Source organism: Leucoraja erinacea, chromosome 5, assembly GCF_028641065.1.
Source record: "Leucoraja erinacea ecotype New England chromosome 5, Leri_hhj_1, whole genome shotgun sequence".
Taxonomy (NCBI): Eukaryota; Metazoa; Chordata; class Chondrichthyes; order Rajiformes; family Rajidae; genus Leucoraja; species Leucoraja erinaceus.
Window position 1 is genome coordinate 69096862 of NC_073381.1, and position 19658 is coordinate 69116519.

Below are 19658 nucleotides of genomic sequence, written 5' to 3' on the forward strand. Positions count from 1 at the left end.
TCTCAAGTCATGTCCCCTTGTTTGAATCTTCCCTACTCTCAGTGGGAAAAGCTTTTCCACGTCAACTCTGTCTATCCCTCTCATCATTTAAAAAACCTCTATCAAGTCCCCCCTTAACCTTCTGCGCCCCCAGTCATCCTGCCTCTGTATCTCTGGCTTCTTGCCATCATACACATACGCATACTCATATACATACACATACGCATACACATACACATACGCCTACGCATTAACATGCACATGCACATGCACATACACATACACATACACCTGCACATATACATACACATACACATATACATACATTAATCTTTAGTTTTGTGATGATTTAAAGTTTATTCCAAGTCCAGCATCTCCTCCATTGAAGATAAAATAAAGGAATGGAAAGAGGCCACACGACTGCAAGTGGACCCTTTTTAGTGCAATACCTCACTGGGCTGAATGTGAGGTCCTTATCCATTTGTAACCACTAAGGCTTAAACAAGGAGGTTCTCTGCATAATCTCCTGCGATATTTTATAGTGACCAGCACGTGACCTTTGTGTAAGTCATTATGTTCACTATGTGCAGCTGAAATGTCACCATTGGGTCCAGGACGACGTTTATAAGAAAGAGCCAAAACGATTAGGTAATTTGGTCCTTTAAGCCTGCTTTAGTGTGGCTGATCTTCTGTCTCAGCTCACCTTCTGACAATGGCACTCTCCCCATTTCCCTTGTTTCTCTTTATGTTCAGAAACATCAATCTCCATTTTGAATGAAAATGACAGAAACTTTGCAGCCTGAATGCAGGTGATGCTAAAGATCTTGGAGAAGTCCATCTTCACATTTTGGAAGGAGCAACTTCAGTTCAGAAAGAATACTGGTGTGCCATCAGAAATATAGACCATAGAATAGTACAGCATTGGAACAGGCTTTTGGTCCCACATTGTTTATGTCAAACATAATTAAACTAATCTCCTTTACCTGCACATGATCCGTATCCCTCTACACCCTGCATTTAGCCTTTTAAATGCCACAGTTGTATTTGTTTAGTTTAGAGATACAGCATGGAAACAGGCCCTTCGGCCCACCGAGTCCGCGCCGACCAGCGATCCCCGCACATTGACACTATCCTATACCCACCCACAGGGGACAATTTTTACATATACCAAGCCAATTAACCTACAAACCTGTACGTCTTTGGAATGTGGGAGGAAACTGGAGATCTCGGAGCAAACCCACGCAGGTCACGTGGAGAATGTACAACCGCCATACAGACAGCACCCGCAGGCGGGATCGAACCCTGGTCTCCAGCACTACATTCGCTGTAAGGCAGCAACTCTACCGCTGCACCACTGTGACCGCCCTCCACTGCCTCCCCCTGGCAGCATGTTCCAGGCACCTACCATCTTCTGTGTTTTAAAGAAAAAGAATCTACTTTAAATTTTGTCCCTCTCACCTTAAAGCTATGGCCTCTAATCTTGTCGCTCCCACCTTAAAGCTATGGCCTCTAATCTTGTCCCTCTCACCTTAAAGCTCTGGCCTCTAATCTTTTGAGTTTTCCACCCTGGGACAAAGGTTCAGACTGTCTCCACTATCTATGCCTCTTATAGTTTGACGTACTATCAGGTCTCTCCTCATGGTCTGATGGAAGTAAATTGGTGACCATAGAGATGCCATTCATGAACAGATCACTGTTTTTCATGGACTGAGCGATGCTAGCCGGGTGAAGATCATGAGTAGAGATATCCAGCTGAATGATTATTTGTACAAGCAGGGAGATGGTGTGTGTGAACAGGTCACTCTCCCACAGCTGCAGGAACATGGCTCAAGGAACCCGAGTCTCTTCCACAAGAGTAGTACTGTGCTCCCTCACTCACGCACCTCCTCATCATAAACAGAATCCTGGTCAGGTCTCGCAGCGGGATGTTTCAGAGGAGTAAGACTAAGGCAGCAGGAACTGGGCGCCGGGGAACAGACTCTGGCAGCGGGTCAGCATTAGGTCTGTATCTTGAAACCATGCAGAGTAGTCCGAGTGGCAGCAGCTGGACGTACCAATATCTAATTATAGAAACATACAAAATTCTTAAAGGATTGGACAGGCTAGATGCAGGAAAGATCTTCCCGATGTTGGGGGAGTCTAGAACCAGAGGTCACAGTTTAAGAATAAGAGGTAGGCCATTCTGGACTGAGATGAGGAAACATTTTTTCACCCAGAGGGTTGTGAATCTGTGGAATTCTCTGACACAGAAGGCAGTAGGTGTTTTTAAAAGAGAGTTTGATTTAGCTCTTTAAGCTAAAGGGATCAAGGGATATGGCGTCAAAGCAGGAGCAGGGTACTGATTTTAGATGATCAGCCATGATCATATTGAATGGCGATGCTGACTCAAAGGGCCGAATGGCCTACTCCTGCACCTATTTTCCTATGCTATGTAATTCTACCCAACCGTGTGAGAGGAGGCTCAGGCCAATCATGTCTTCCTTATACAATGTCAGCAATTCACCTCCGACCATGGCCTGGCAGGCAGCACATTCCCCTGCTCACTCACATCTAACACTCCCAGACTGTTCTGGAACTGGCTCCAGTAAAGAGACTGACAAAGGACCAATTTAAACAAAGGATATTCCTCAGTCATCAGGGACTGAAGCTTTGCAGTAGGTGGATAACAATCTCAAAGTGAATAGGGTATTAAAACCATCTGCATAATGTTCAAAAGAGAATGATATGAAGACACGTTTGACTTGAAAAACAAATGATTCTATTAAGGCATCCTATTTTCACTTTTAAATCAAGATGTAAGTAACATTTATGTTCCTTCATTTTGGACCCATTAAATTCTGAAACAACTTTATGGTGGTTTGTGCAATTTTTGAACTTTGGGTTGTTTAAGTCCGTTCTGGTGCTGCCTCGAAAGTTGCCCAATGGTAACAGACTGCCCCTTTAAATTGGTGTTTAATTGAAGAATGTTTGGCACTATGATAATTATTTTCAACTATTTTCTGGAGATAGACACAAAATGCTGGAGTAACTCAGCCGGTCAGGCAGAATCTCTGGAGAAAAGGAAAAGGTGAAGCCTTGGGTCGAAATCCTTCTTCAACCCTTCTACAGGTACGAGGAAGGGTCTTGATCCGAAACGGCACCTATTCCTTTTCTCCAGAGATGCTGATTTATATGTGTAGGAAGGAACTCCAGATGCTGATTTGAATCAAAGATAGACACAAAATGCTAGAGTAACAGTGGGACATGTAGCATCCCTGGAGAGAAGCAATGGGTGATGTTTCGGGTCGAGAAGGGTCTCGTCACCCATTCCTTCTTTCCAGAGATGCTGCCTGTCCCGCTGAGTTACTCCAGCATTTTGTGTCTATCAAAATGAGATACATTTTGTGCCTATCTTTGGTGTAAACCAGCATCTGCAGTTTCTTCCTACACAATTATGTTCTGGAGACTGTTGGAATGGGTTGGAACGCATGTCACATGATGATCATTCAGTGCCTGTCTGGCACAGTGAACAGCTCTGATGTGCTAATGTGGATCATAACTTGGCGTACTTGTGATTGCTGTGATTTACTCCGGATGTGATCATACTCTTGGTTAAATTAATTTTGAATGCTGAAAAAAAGAGGGGGACAACTATGTGATAGGGAAGTAGAAAAGGAGATAAATAAATACTGTATATTCATGGCAAAATAAGTATAATTTGATCAGCTGGGAATATTGCATCCCTAAGGTGAATCTCTTGATACTACGAACTTTAAATAGTTCATACAATAATGTAGCCTGTAAACCAAACCTAACAGAAGGTATAATATCGAAAAATCAGTCTATCCAACCATTTGCTCCCTCTTAGTCTCAGCGGAAGAAGTAAGATAATCACTTCGACTTTCCAGCATCTTTGATCAGATTACGGAGTTACACAAGGGAGTTAGTCTGTGGATTACTGACGGAGAGCAAAAGGTTGTTGGCAAGTAGCATGAGAGATTTGCATTTACAGTATATAGTAGCTTTTGCTGCTTCAAGATATCTCTCACAGTTCTTTACAATTAATGAAATATGGCTCCTGTTGGAAAATAGGTGATATGCAGTGTATCATTTGGAGTTGACATGGCTAAAGTAAATGAGTTAAATTAATCTTGGGTGTAACTCAGTATAATCTAATCAATTATCTTCAGTATGCTGCTGATATCATCACAGAGCATGTGACAAGGCCCTTGAGCACAACTCGTCCATGCTGGCCAAGATGCCCCATTTCTATTTGCCCGCGTTTGACATATATCCATCTTAATCTTTCCTATCTATGTACCTGTCCAAATATCTTTCCAATGCTGTTATTGTATGTACCTCAAATACAGCTCATGCCATATAATGTTGTCCCCCAGGTCCTTATTAAATCTTCCCCCCCATACCTTAAAATTTAACAGCAAAGTACTGTAGATGCAGAAAATATGAAATGAAAACAACTGCTGGGAACTTTCTCTAGGGCAGGCAGCCTCCATGGAGAGAGAAACATAGTGCATGTTTGAGACTGATGGCCTTTGATACATTAAATAGATCAGATCATGCACTGATCCAATCTGGTTGGTAATGCAATTGCAGTCAACATTACTGTACAAACTATAATAATGTCAGGAAATGTTCTCGACACATCCACGGTTTAATACGCAAAGAGAATTGATGATTATGTCTGACAATAATGTTGACATAAATATGATGAATTGATATTACTTATTCCATTTGATAGTTATGATTTAAATGATCAAAAAAAATTATCAATTGATGTTAAACCAGCAGGCGATGGCCAAGGTGTGTCAGAAGGAAATGTAGATGCTTATTGAAACTAAAGATAGACACAAAATGCTGCAGTAACTCTGCGGGACAGGCAGCATCTTTTGGAGAAAAGGATTGGGTGAAATTTTAGGTAGAGTCTGAAGAAGGGTCCCGACCCGAAACGTCACCCATTCCTTCTCTCCAGAGATGCTGCCTGTCCTGTTGAGTTACTCCAGCTTTTTGTGTCTAAACGATGGACAAGGATTGCAGAAAGTCTGAAGTTATTGAATTGAATTTGTCTAATAACAAAAGCAAAATATGAATGCCCCAAAGCAAAGTGAACATACACAGCAGTGTACTCCATACTGTATGGTGCCTTAGATGCACAGTACTGATGCAGATTTAGGCCGCTTAAGAATTCTCTTTTTTAATCTCAGATTTTTAGCATTTCCAGTTTTTATTTCCTTTTAATTTTACTATGTTTTTTTTAATATCTCTGAACTTTAAATGTGGCTATCTCATGAATGGACTTCTCTATTGCTTTCTTGTCTCAGAATAAAGGATAATACAGATAACTCTTATGTTATGTGTCATAATCGGGAGCATAACGCTGCACAAGAATTTTCACTTTTGCATTTCTCTAAATATAAATAAACCAGAATGGTATCTTTATTCCCAGATCTTGAATCTCTCCTTCACCCCCTTTCCCTGGAGTCATAAGGTCATAAAGCAATAAGAGCAGAATTAGGCCATTCAGCCCATCAAATCTTCTCCGCCATTTAATCATCGCAGATCTATCTCTCCCTCCTAACCCCATTCTCCTGCCTTCTCCCAATAATCTCTGTCACATATACTAATCAAGAATCTATCTATCTCTGACTTAAAAAATATCCACTTACTTGGCCTCCACAGCATTCTGTGGCAAAGAATTCCACAAATGCACCACCTTCTGACTAAGTAGTCAAGTATTTAAGTTGTAAAGCATTTGGCTGACTTGGCACCATCCTGCAAAATGTCCATAAGAAATGAATGCAATAGAATGTGGGGAATCTATTGGAAATTGCCAGTGGGATGATGTATCCTTTCACTATCTAGAAAAGTGTACTGTGGCACCATTTTCATCAGCAAGATAAACATTTTATGGAAGATCAGAGATTTATTGTCTTCATAAATTAAGTTAGGTTGTAATTGCATTTCATCCTGCATATTTAAACAGTATTGTTGCAGATCATTTCTTTATTTGAGGAAGAAGGCGACTGTTTATGCCAAGTTAACTTTATGTGCATTTATATTTGAGAAGAATCAGGTACCGTTTCTGGCATGTATGTTTGCAAACAAAAATGTTATGTTTTGCCTTAGGCAATGCCAAGTGTGTTTTGGAACCAACTGTGAGAAAATGCTTGGGAAGAACCCATAATTGTTTGCTATCTATTTTCCATGTTCTCTTTGGGGATGTATGTGGTCTTTTGTGTGCTCTTTATTTAATGCCTCCACAGGCCATCTATAATCTCGATGACTTGCATAAAACTGATGTATAATACATATGTCATGCCATGCATTTCAATGAAAGCTCCAACAGCAACTTTTACTGCTTTCTCAAAGCCATTATAACTGCCCGATTATATTGGAGGTGGCACGTTGATGAGCACTTCCAATGATAAAGGTTTCACTTTACTCGTCACATGCCCATTTCTACTAGCCGCACATAGTAAGAAGCAGTAGTAGTAGTAGTACCTGTAAGTGGGCAAGAAAAACATCACTTTCATTGTAAATTCATTTCTTTACTTTCAATTTTTTAAGCTCCCTTTCCCTTTAAAGGTTTATGAAGTAAATGATGTTTAATTACTTATTCTTCTATGCCCTTATTGCCATAATGTTAGGGTTTCCAAAGAGCTTTACAAGTTCTTTTGATTTCATTTTGACCTTTGGATTAACTATTGGAGTTTTTCCTCATAAGTTTAAAAAATACCACTCAAGCCTTTCAATTGCATTCCTTAAAGTGTGTTCCTCTCACTGAATGATTTCCTAGCAAGTTGCAACCAGGTGCTTTTCTCTGGTTTCTCTTCTCCCTCCTCTCCCAACCAGTTGGCATGGCGGCACAGCGGTAGAGTTGCTGCCTTGCAGTGAATGCAGTGCCAGTGGCCCGGGTTCGATCCCGACCACAGGTGCTGTCTGTACGGAGTTTTACGTTCTTCCCGTGACCGCGTGGGTTTTCTCCGAACTCTTCGGTTTCCTCCCACACTCCAAAGACGTACAGGTTTGTAGGTTAATTGGCTTGGTATAAATGTAAAAATTCACCTGAGTGTATGTAGGATAGTGTTAATATGCAGGTAATCATTGGCCGGTGCGGACTCGGTGTGCCGAAGGGCCTGTTTCCGTACTGTATCTCTAAATTAAACTAAAATAAACCGTATTTTTACCTTGCCGTGCTAGTTCAAATTGTAGACATTGCCTGCTTCTGACTCTTATTGGGCACACATTCCCATTTTTGTGAACCATCTGCTTTCCTCACTGCTGCCAGCTGACTGTTGCTTGTAAAGATTTAGTTTGGTTGTTTAAGAAGGAACTGCAGATGCTGGAAAATCAAAGGAAGAGGCGGAGACAGTGGGCTGAGGGAGACAGCAGAGATGGGGAGGAGAAAGTAGGGACTACCTGAAATTAGAGAAGTCAATGTTCATACCGCTGGGGTGTAAAGTATCCAAGTGAAATATGAGGTGCTGCTCCTCCAATTTATGGTGGTCCTCACTCTGGCCATGGAGGAGGCCCAGGACAGAAAGGTCAGATTCGGAATGGGAGGGGGAGTTGAAGTGCCGAGCCATCGGGAGATCAGGTTGGTTATTGCGAATCGAGCGGAGGTGTTCGACGAAGCAATCGCCAAGCCTATGCTTGGTATCACCAATGTAGAGCAGCTGACATCTAGAGCAGCGGATGCAATAGATGAGGTTGGAGGAGGTGCAGGTGAACCTCTGCCGCACCTGGAAAGACTGCTTGGGTCCTTGAATGGAGTCAAGGGGGGGAGGTAAAGCGACAAGTGTAGCATTTCCTGTGATTGCAAGGGAAAGTGCCCGGAGAGGGGGTGGTGCAGGTGGGAAGGGCCGAATTGACCAGGGAATTACGGGAGGGACCGGTTTCTGCGGAAGGCAGACAGGGGAGGAGATGGGAAGATGTGGCAAGTGGTGGGATCACGTTGGAGGTGGCGAAAATGTCGGAGGATTATTTGTTGTATGTGACGGCTGGTTGGGTGGAAGGTGAGGACTTGGGGGACTCTGCCCTTGTTACGAATGAGGGGATGTGGAGTGAAAGCAGAGTCATGGGGTATAGAAGAGGCCCTGGTGAGAGCCTCATCTATAGTAGAAGAAGGGAACCCCCGTTCCCTGAAGAATGAGGACACCTCGGATGCCCTGTTGTGGAACACCTCATCTTGGGCGCAGATGCGGCGTAGACGGAGGAATTGGGAATAGGGGATGGAGTCCTTACAGGAAGCAGGGTGGGAAGAAGTGTAGTCCAGATAGCCATGGGAGTCAGTGGGTTTCTAGTGGATGTCGATCAGTAGTCTATCGCCTATACTGATAGACACCTATGTGTCTATCAGTATTTAGTTGGTACTACTTTTCTCCTCACCGATCTATCATCGACTTCTTAAAGCTTTTCCCTCTCCATTTCTTAACTTATATCAATTCAGCCACTAAGTCAAGGACAAAAGTAACAACTTGGTGGACCAAAAATGTCACTGTTGGAAGATCTCATCATCCCTCTCTTATATAGTTCAACCGGTTGTGTACTGACCTCTGCCTCAACACTCCCCATTCCTCCCATCCCCATTTGGTTCCATCTGCCCATCCTCCCTGACCTCCCCCCCCCCCCCCCCCCCGAATCTTGTTCCATCTATCACCCACCAGCCCCTGTCATACTCCTGCCTCTTACTTCTATATGTAGGCTCTCTTTCCTGTATATATTACCCATCTTGCTGCAGGGTCTAGTTCTGAAATGTCATCTATCCCATACCTTCATAGATGCTGCATGCATTGCTGAGTTTCCACCATCAGCAGTCTCTTGTGTGTCAATAATAACTTGGATTTTGTTAATACCTTTTACTTTATTAAAATGCACCAGTTTCTTTAATTGAAAACCACCATCAATGTCGTGAAGAACCTTTAATAATTCCCACACTTTTGGCTTCAGATTCAGATTCAGATTCAATTTTAATTGTCATTGTCAGTGTACAATGCAGAGACAACGAAATGCATTTAGCATCTCCCTGGAAGAGCGACATAGCAAACGATTTGAATAAATAATAATAAGTGTCCGGGGGGGGTGATTGGCAGTCACCGAGGTACGTTGTTGGTACTCGTGTTGTTCAAACTTGATCCTTCTACTGGAAATGGGCTAATCATGAATAACCTGGGCCACATCTCACATTTGCTTCCACCTGCCACTACCCTATGGAAGACCAGCAGCCACACTTTTGCCCTCTACTCACCCTATTGATCTAGAGGCCCCTTGAGAGAAGCTGCCCAATGGGTGTGTTGCTGTCACCCTCATCCTTCAAGATCGGCACAGAAGGTGCATTTGTGAGCAACTCAGCGGGTCAAGCAGCATGTCTGGAAAACATGGATTGCTGACGTTTCGGCTTGGAACCCTTCTTCAGACCGACCTGAAACAAAAAATCACCTAACCGTTTTCTCCAGAGATGCTGCCTACCCACTGAGATACTCCATACTCTAGCATCTGGTTCATTTTTATTGCCAATAATATGGCAGCTTTGCTCTGGATGCTTGCAAGCATCTTGAGCTTTGCTGAAGCCAACCTTTATTTCAGATTAGAGGGATATTTCACCATGCTTGCTCCTGTACATTCCCTTGCAGATGCTGGAATATCATTTGGAAGTTAGGAGGCGAGTCACTTGCTTTAGGCAACCCGGTTCCTCGCCTGCTTTGATAGCCACCATATTTACATGGCTAATGCAATTATGTTTCCATTCAATACTGCCCCAAGAGTAGGTGATGGCAATGTTGTTGACTATCAAGGGTAAGTGGTATGTAATTAGATGGCTATTGCTGGTCTCTTGTTTGCTATAAATATTTCATGTCACTTGCCTGGCTTATACCAATGTTTTCCAGGTCTTGCTGAATATTGGCAAGGGCATTAAAGGAGTGGCAAAGAGAATTGAACATCAATACTATGATCAATGGACATTCACAAGTTCACGTTCACAAGTTATAATAGTAAAATTAGGACATTCGACCAAATCGAGTCTATTCCGCCATTCAATCATGGCTGATCTCTCCCTCTAATCCCATTTTCCTGCCTTCTCTCTATAAACCCTTGACACCCGCTCTAAACAAGAATTTGTCTCGCTTACTAAAAAATATCCACTGACGGCCACCAATGCATTTCGTTGTCTCTGTACTGTACACTGACAATGACAATTAAAATTGAATCTGAATCACAGCCCTCTGTGGCAATGTTCCAGCAATTAACTATCCTCTGACTAAAGATGTTCCCCCTCACCTCCTTTTTAAAAGAGTGCCTTTTAATTCTGATTATGACTTGCTAGACTCTCCCACCAGTGGAAACAACCTTTCCACATCCACTCTATCTATGCCTTTCATGATTGTGTGTTTCAATGAGGTGCCCCCTCAATCTTCTAAACTCCTGCGAGTAGAGGGCCAGTGCTATCAACGCTCATCATACGGCTAACCCACTCATTCCTGGAATCATTCTTGTAAACCTCCTCCGGACCTCTCCAGAGCCACCACATCCTTCCTCAGATATGGGGCCCAAATTAGCTCACAGTACTCCAAATGTGGCCTGACCAGTGCCTTCCAGAGCCTTAGCATTACATCTCTATTCTTGTATTCTAGTCTTGATATAAATGCTAGCATTGAATTTCCCTTCCTTACTACCGATTCTAGTGTGGTTCCTACCTCTCATAATGGAAGGTATATGTTTTATGAAACATTTGTAGAAAGTGAGAGCTATGGCATTTCCCTGGAGAATGTACCTCCTTGTAGGCTTATGCATTTAGCTGTCCTGGCATAATTCATTTGGTTGTTTTCCAAGGAATGTAGACTGTAATTTACCTTTTATAGATAATCAAGCTAAGTCAGTTACGAACTTGCATGTAAGTCAGTCGTCGAGTTTGCATTGCATTTAAGGTTTACCAGCTTCAGACAAACTGATCTCATTTAGCTGCTGGTAATTCCAATGTAAATTTGTTAGATTCACTACAGGACAGCCATGGATAACAACACGAGTAAAGAATGGGATCTCTGACCAATCCAAAAGCAAATATAGCTGCAGGTGCAAAATATATGTTGACACATCTATGTTTACATATCTGTTGTGCAGCTGCAAGTAAGAATTTAATTATTCTGCTTTGGGACGTTTGACAATAAAATACTATTGGGATTATCGGAAATGAACAAAGCCAAGAAAAGTAGCTTTGATGTACTGGATAATTTTCATCCATTCTACTCTACATCCATTCACATAGTTGCCGAAACTAGGATGTGTTAGTACCGACACTGTGAAGTTTGACATTCATTAGATTTATATGATATAAATAATTGCAAGAAAAGTTATTTTATCTACAACAATTGATGCCATTTGAGCATTGTTCCAATGTGTCATTGAATTGTAGAATTATATAGTTATGGTGCTTGAAGAAACTTGCAGTAGTTCATTCTCTGACTAGAATAAAGATAGTTATTTCTTAATAGCAAACTGGCAAGATTCTTTCTCTACGTATAGGTCTCAGTGCAATGTGTATGTAGCATCAATGTCGAGCTGCTCTAGTAAGTTATTGAAATTCCCTTTACATCTCTTCTGATGACCATTCTAGTGTGGTAATATGTAAATACTTTAGACACTATCAACAATGGTAAGTTTGAAAATTCAACACAGTAGCACATGTGAATTAACATATCACTGTAATCAAAACAGAAGGAGCATACAGGGAGCAAAGTAGAAGAGTAAAGGAAGATAGACACAAAATGCTGGAGTAACTCAACGGTGCAGGCAGCATCTCTGGAGAGAAGGAATGGGTGACGTTTCGGATCGAGACCCTTCTTCAGACTGATGTCTGGGGAGAGAGAGATACATAGATAAGGAAATGTAAGGTGTGAAAATAGGACAAGGGGAATAATGATCAAGGAAAATGTAGAATAGATCATTGTTAGCTGTTTAACTTTGAAGAAAAGCCCATTCATAACCACAATGAAATGAACAAGTTCTCAGCTGTTATCGGACAGCTAAACCATCCTATCATCAAGACAGAGAGTAGTCCTGACCTCCCAACTACCTCACTGGAGATCTTTGAACTATCTCTAACCAGACTTTACTGGACTTTATCTTGCACTAAACGTTATACCCTTTATCTTGTATCTGTACATGTACATTTGATGTAGCCATGTATAGTTTTTTTTGCTGACTGATTAGAATGCAACAATGCTTTCCGCTGTACCTCGGTACAGGTGACAATAATAATAAACTAAACTAAACTAAAGTTAATATTGCGAAACACGAATGACAGAATTAAGTAATTTCTTGTTTCAAGTGTAAATGCTATACGAACAGCATGTCATAGGTCATAAGGTCATAAGGAATGGTAGCATCCGGCCATTTGGCCCATCAAGTCTACTACGCCATTCAATCAAGGCTGATCTATCTCTCCATCCTAACCCCATTCTCCTGCCTTCTCCCCGTAACCTCTAACACCTGTCAACTAAATTTGTAAGTTAATTCCTGTGATTTGTTATTGATTTTCCTTCATGGTATCTTTACTTCTAACTTTTGTTTTTTTACATTACAGATAGGAAACATGGATGGTCATTATATTTTGCGCGATTCCCGAAAATTCAGAAGCAGAGCATATATGAAGAAGATGTTGTTGCGGGAACCAAAGGTAGGCCACATTAAATGGACAGAATGGGAATCTGTGAGCACAAGATAGCCAAAAAAAATTGTGATTTCCATTAAATTTACATGACGCAAATTGTTCTCATGACTCAATGCATGACCCAGCCTGGAAATTGTCATTAGTTGCTTAAATGAAACAATTATCTAACTCAGTCGGTATAACATCAGGACGTTCTGGATTGGAACTAAGAACAGTGAACCTATATGAACTTAAAAGGGTAGTGTCTGTGTATTATGTAGTATTATGTAGAACAACCCCCCCCCAATAAACATGAAACTTTAACCGTATGAGAAAAGAAGAAAAATAGTTGCATTTGCATCTTTACGGTGCCTAACACACATTGCAAAATGCTCATTACCAATCAATAATATAAAATTATGATCACAGTTATGAGTTTTTGATGTAATACTCCACATACAGCAGACATGCGTGATCAAAATACTTGCTTACGAGGGAGCGCTGGCTGCTTAAAACACATTTCTCCGTGCTCCTTCTTAGTAACGTATTGTCTAGGTTTTCCTGATCAGGTTTCAGGGACCTTTCTTTTTGAAAAGTTAATATGTAGTATTGTATTGTATTCAATTTATTGTCATTATCTCATAAGAGGCAACTTTGAAAATGTAACATTTAGCCCTGTTTGGCTATTTCACACTATTCTACCAATAGAACATATATGCTTCTAGCAGGCAGCTGCATATGTCAAACTCCAAGCAATAACTATCATCTGTGAGTGTTAAGACTGATTTCAAAGTTGCTGGTTCTAACATTGTAATGGCCCTGTCCCACTGTATGAGTTCATTCAAGTGCTCTCCTGAGTTAAAAAAAAAATCAAACTCATGGTAAGCACGTAGAATGAATGTAGCAGGTACGTCGGAGCTCGGGGACATCTCTTAGTGGCTCGAAACGCTAACGGCAGGTACTCGGGAAACGCGGTAAGCTCGGGAAGACGCGTGAAGATTTTTCAACATGAAAAATGTCTCAAGAGCCCCGAGTACCGGGGGGGGGGTGGGGGGGGGGGGGGGGGGGGGGGGGGGGGTCAGTCTCAGTCTCAGTCTCAGTCTCAGTCCACCCAATGACAGAAGGGGGAGGTGTTGTACAGTTTGATAGCCACAGGGAGGAAGGATCTCCTGTGGCGTTCTGTCCTGCATCTTGGTGGAACCAGTCTGTTGCTGAAGGTACTCCTCAGGTTGTCCAGTGTGTTGTGATTTGTTTACTGATCAAAGATAGTACAATTAAATGAGGGGGGCACTTAAATTATGCTCCATGATGTGGATTGTTGTTAAGCCAGCAATCTTTCTTGTTCTTTTTAAAGCCTGCACTATTTTATTCATTTTCTTGCTGGACATATTGATATACTGCTAGTGTGAAAAATATACATCTTCTAGATGCGCTGGGACGCATCCTCATTGATGTGACCTGGGGTCATCGGGTGTTTCGGGTCTCACAACATCAGACACCCTCGCCCAGGCGACCCAGCCAGGGTTGATTAGACCCCGAATTGTGTCCCAGCAGCAACCGCCCACGGATCAGCCATCTTAATAACTACTCTGCAGGGGTTGGGAGACTCTAGTGCGTGGAGGGACTGGGCTCTGTGGGGTGAGTCCTGGCCGGGCTCCTCCTGCGTCCCACCAGGTTCAAGGCCTGTGCGCTGCACCTCTTTCTCCTTCCCCGAGCATTTCATTCTCGCCTGATGGGTTTTTAGGCCACGGTGGTTCATTAGACCTTTCGTAGCTTTATTGGATTTCTTTCTCATGAAATACACAGACTGGGGTGCTAACCCAGCCTGTACCAGTGCCGTCTTTCCGTGCTGTCAACTGTCTCTCCAGTAGTCACCAAACTATTCTTGTTTGTCACCCAGTCTATTCCTAGGTGCCATTGGCTGAGCCAGACTTCAGTGTGAAAAATATACATCTTCTAGATGCGCTGGGACACATCCTCAGTGATGTGACTTGGGTTGTATATTCAATGCTATTTTGTTTAATTTAGTTTTGTTTGGAGATACAGCATGGAAACAGGCCCTTTGACCCACGGAGTCCACACAGACCAGTGATCCCTGCACATTAACAACTACCCTACACACACTAGGGACAATTTTGCATTCATATCAAGCCAATTAACGGACAAACTTTGAAGTATGGGTGGAAACCAAAGATCTCGGAGAAAAATCACGTAATTCACGGGCTGAATGTACAAACTCTGTACAGACAGCACCCGTAGTCATGATAGAAGATAGACACAAAAAGCTGGAGTAACTCAGTGGGACAGGGTCTGAAGAAGGGTTTCGACCCGAAATGTCACCCATTCCTTTTCTCCAGAGATGCTACCTGTCCCGCTGCGTTACTCCAGCTTTTTGTGTTTATCTTCGGTTTAAACCAGCATCTGCAGTTCCTTCCTACACATTTTGTCAGGATCAAACCTGGGTATCTAGCGCTGTAAGGCAGCAACTCTACAGCTACGCCACTGTGCCGCCCTTAAGAATTAAACATAACATTTAAGAATGATGGATAAAAGTACAAAACCCCCTTTGAAATTATGAAAGAATAACGCATTTTTTATTAAACTTGGCTTTTCAAAACAGTGTCTGATTGAATTTAGAATGGTAAATATTGAGTGTTTTTTTTAAAGTCATGAACAATGTGTAGTAAATGTAGCCTAGTGTAAAATGTAGGCTTAATCCATTCCGTGTGTTATGCGGCACGCATTCCATGTTTTGTGACAGATGAAGCCAGCCAGATGATTGATACAGGAAGTGCTCAGAGAGGGTGTGATATAAGAACACATGGCTGAAGAAGGTGGTGAAGGAAAACAACATGCATAAAATATTTTATCCATTTTACACAATTGTCCTTTGTGCGCAAAATGCCTTAGATCACTTCAATCGAAATAATCACTGGCATGGTCTTCCATTGATTTCAAGCACAGGGGCTCCTCATATTAAAATCTTTGTATCAAAAGATCATAATTTTTTAAATATATTTTAAGGATGTTATTGTGTAACTGTTTAGATCACCAATTCCAAGATTATTATTATGTTTATGTTCCTTAAAAAAACGTTTTTTTTGCATCATTGTAAATTTTCACAGATTGTTTTTTCTTGTAAACATGAGCTTTATCTCAGATAAATATTGAACTAATGATGAAAAGCTGGTCACATTTTTCAGAGACTCTCTTTCTTCATCTTATTTAGTATATGGGTGTCATATGAGATGAGATGATTAGGCATCATGTTTGGCACAAACATTGTTGCCCGAAGGGCCCATTCATCTGCTGTACTGTTCAACGTTCCATGTCTAAGGCATTTATTGTCCCTACTTCCCTTGAGGACACTGTGTTAAACTTGTATGAAACTTGGAAGAGTTAAGGGGCTGTCCCACTTGGGCGACCTAATCCGCGAGTTCTGGCGAGTTTGCCTTCGACTCATACTCGCAGCATGGTCAACACGAGGTCCTAGGAGGTCTTTGTAACTCTCCTTCATGCTCGAGAGTAGTCCCCGTGTACTCGAGGCCTCAGCTAGCACGGGGCGTATTTTTCAACATGTTGAAAAATGCCTGCCAGTAAAAAGTTTGCCATGGAAAAAAATCGATACTTTGTTTACTCGTAGTCGTATGTTTAGTCAAAGTAGGTCCGAGTAGGTCGTAGTAGGTCATAGTAGGTCGGCATGTTAGTCGTAGGTAATCGAGGGTAGTCGAAGGTAATCAAAAGTAGCCGAAGGTAGTCGTAGATTGTCTTCATTATAGTCGGGGAGGTCGAAGGAGATCGAAGGAGATCAAAGGAGGTCGTCTTCACTCTCCACTATTTGGTGTCCAACTTTCCCGAAGTTAGTCATAGCTAGTCTTCAACGTAGTCAAAGGAGGTCAGAGGAGGTCTTCAACATGACATTTTTTTTCAAACTCTACTAAATTCTTCTACACTCGCCGATTAGGTCGCCCAAGTGGGACAGCGCCATAACTTTGCTTGCTCCTGTAACCTCTCAATATCCATTTTATGACCAATATATACTAAAGCATCTGATGAACATCTCAAACTGTGGCAATCAAAACGGTCTTCAATCTTTACTGTCCATCTATAAATTATTTTAAATTTTTAGCATAGTTAAGTGTCATGTTGTTTGATTCATACTTTTCCTCTAATTATATTTCTGAATTAATGCAAGGAATGTTTTAATATGCAAGGCTTAATGAAGCCTTATTAAAATTCAAATACTTCTTTAACATTACTTTTCTGTTCAACCACTTAAACACGATTTTACATGTAACCTGTCATCTACTTCCAACAGGATCTTTTAATGCATTTTGCTAACTTGGCCCCATACTAATTTTCTCAAACTTGTACAAAATGAATTATATTTGCTGGTTCATTAATCTAACTGTTTTACATGTTTTTTAATGGTTGTTGCTTGTTCCTAATTATTTACGCTTGACACATTTCGATTGCATCTGAACTCCTTTTCCAAAAAGATCTGCCATTGAGTCATGTGGCGGAAGGAACTGCAGATGCTGGTTTAAACTGAAGATAGACACAAAATGCTGGAGTAACTCAGCGGGACAGGCAGCATCTCTGGAGAGAAGGAATGGGTGACCCTTCAGAACCATTGCCAGTTAGACATGCTGAGTGGCGAAAGCAATGCTAAAATATCAATGCCAGACCCAATTTCATCAACTACTTACTGCAATTTTTAACTGGTGTCGTTTTTCAACCTTTTTGTGTTTGAAGTGTGTGTGTGTAAATATCTGCATTTGAAACATTTTATTATTACTTCAAATAAACCTAGCACGCATGCATTCTATTTTTCGCCAGGCTTATTTACAATGTACCAGTTCATGTACATTGTAAATAATGTACCAAATTTTGATTGTTCCCGTGATTACTCAACTTGTGTTTCCATTTTAGAATTTTCAGAGATGACGCTCTACTGTTGCTTCCGACCAACAGCCGGCTATATAACCTCAATCAGAAAGGTTGATGCATTAGCGCCAAACTTGAGGAGTTTATTGTGTTCTGTAATCATGTTGACTGGAAACCAAATTGAGATTACCCACATTTACCTAATTTAAAATCATTATCTCCTTCTTTGGAGGCAGGTTTAAACATATGTTGCTGGGATGAAAGGACAGGAATACAATGCGTTGCCACTGATGATAACATTTCCATCAGTATTCCATTGTGCATGTTCAGCTCATAGCACCACTGTTGATGCCTGTAGATATCCTAATTGCTGTGCCAAAATTATCACTGTTACTGACTTCCCAACGTGTGCCGTTTTCTGACAATCGTTCTTTGTATTGATTTATTTGCAGTACAGGTGACAATCTATACACGGATGCTTGCCGGCTCTGCAATACTTCAAAAAATATTGTCAAAAGAAGGTGCCATTCTCTATAGTGCATGTGGAATTATAGAGAGGCAGCAGACAAAGGGGCCATTTTGCCCAGAGTCTGCAGTGACTGTCAATCCATTTACACCAATCTGATATTAATCCTAGATAGAGTGAACGCGGAGATGATTTTTCCACTAGTGGGAGAGTCTAGGACCAGTCCATAGCCTCAGAATAAAAGGACATACCTTTAGAATGGAGGTGAGGAGGAATTGAATTAGTCAGAGGGTGGTGAATCTGTGGAATTTCATTGCAACAGAAGGCTGTTGAGACTGTCAATGGATATTTTTTAGGCGGGCGTTAGGGGTTATGGGGCAAAGACTGGAGAATGGGGTTGAGAGGGAAACATAGATCAGCCATGATTAAATGGCGGAGTGGACATGATGGGCCAAATTGTGTAATTTTGCTCCTGGAACTTATGAACTTATGAATCCTATTTGTTATTCCCCCTGCATTGTAGAGTCTAGAGGAGGATACTGCAATTACCCTGAGATAGACTCAAAGTGCTGAAGTGACTCAGTGGATCAGGCAGCATCTCTTTAGAAAAAGGATGGGTATTGTTTCAGTGCCTGAAGAAGGGCACCAACGCAAAATATCACCCATCCTTTTTCTCTAGTGATGCTGCGTGACCTGCTGAGTTACTCTAGCACTTTGTGTGTCTATCTTTGGTATAAATCAGCATCTGCAGTTCCTTATTTCTTCTATATCTGCAGTTGTAGGGAAAATACCCCAAAAGACCTGTGTGGGAATACATTTTCCATTATCTGAATAGAGAGGAACAGTTGTAAGGGACCAAGTTAAGAATTAGATCATTTAATTTAGTTTAGTTTAGTTTATTGTCATATGTACTGAGGTATAGTGAGAAGTTTTTGTTGTGTGCTAACTGGTCAGCAGAAAGACATTACATGATTACAGATACATAATAAAGGGAATAACATGGATACCATGAATTGCTTTCAGTTAATTGATTCTTGTTGATTTTCAGTCGGGTTTTTTAACTTTATTTTTTCAATAAACATTTCTGTGCAATGTTGATGTGATTGATAGTGTGCTAAACCATGGGTTGTTGGTGAACTGGCTATCGACCCTTTTCATGGGTGGACCTTGTTTCAGCCTCAGTCTCAGCAGCATTTCCTCCTGCAATGAACTCTTCAGCAGCACAGGCTTCTCCGTTTAGTATCAGGGCAACATTTTGCAGGATGTTGACACAGTGTTCTGCAAAAAGCCTGGCACTCGTGTCAATGGCAAATGCTAGCAGCCCGCTGTTGTCAGAAAATTTGGGCCAATATCCGTCGAGTATATCCGCCGTGCTTTTGCTCACAATTCCTGCCGATTTGATAGAATGATTTCACACTGTTGTGGGTCAAGTTTGACTAACGAAAAATAGCTTGATGTCATAAAGCATGTTGTTACATCAGCACAAAATATGTGAACATTATCACATACAGTGAATTTCTTGGAAGCATAGCCATTGTTGTAGAATAAATCTCAGAGAAAGCCCTTTGATGAATCATTAGTTCGTTTAGGTCTTTTTAAAAAATGAGAGAACTCTGCCACAGGAAGATTGATTGTAGTTTGTGGTTCAAACTGACAATGTGCTTCACGTATTTGATACATAAT

The 19658-nt window shown here is 41.4% G+C and overlaps 1 protein-coding gene across 1 annotated transcript in view; it reads left to right on the plus strand.

Annotated features, from left to right (window-relative positions):
- LOC129697375 (PC3-like endoprotease variant B) overlaps nucleotides 1–19658 on the plus strand; it is a 1319937-nt gene that overhangs the window by 203748 nt on the left and 1096531 nt on the right. The window contains exon 5 of the mRNA XM_055635860.1: nucleotides 12557–12649. Coding sequence (XP_055491835.1) covers nucleotides 12557–12649 — 93 coding nt within the window. The remainder of the gene's footprint in view (nucleotides 1–12556; nucleotides 12650–19658) is intronic.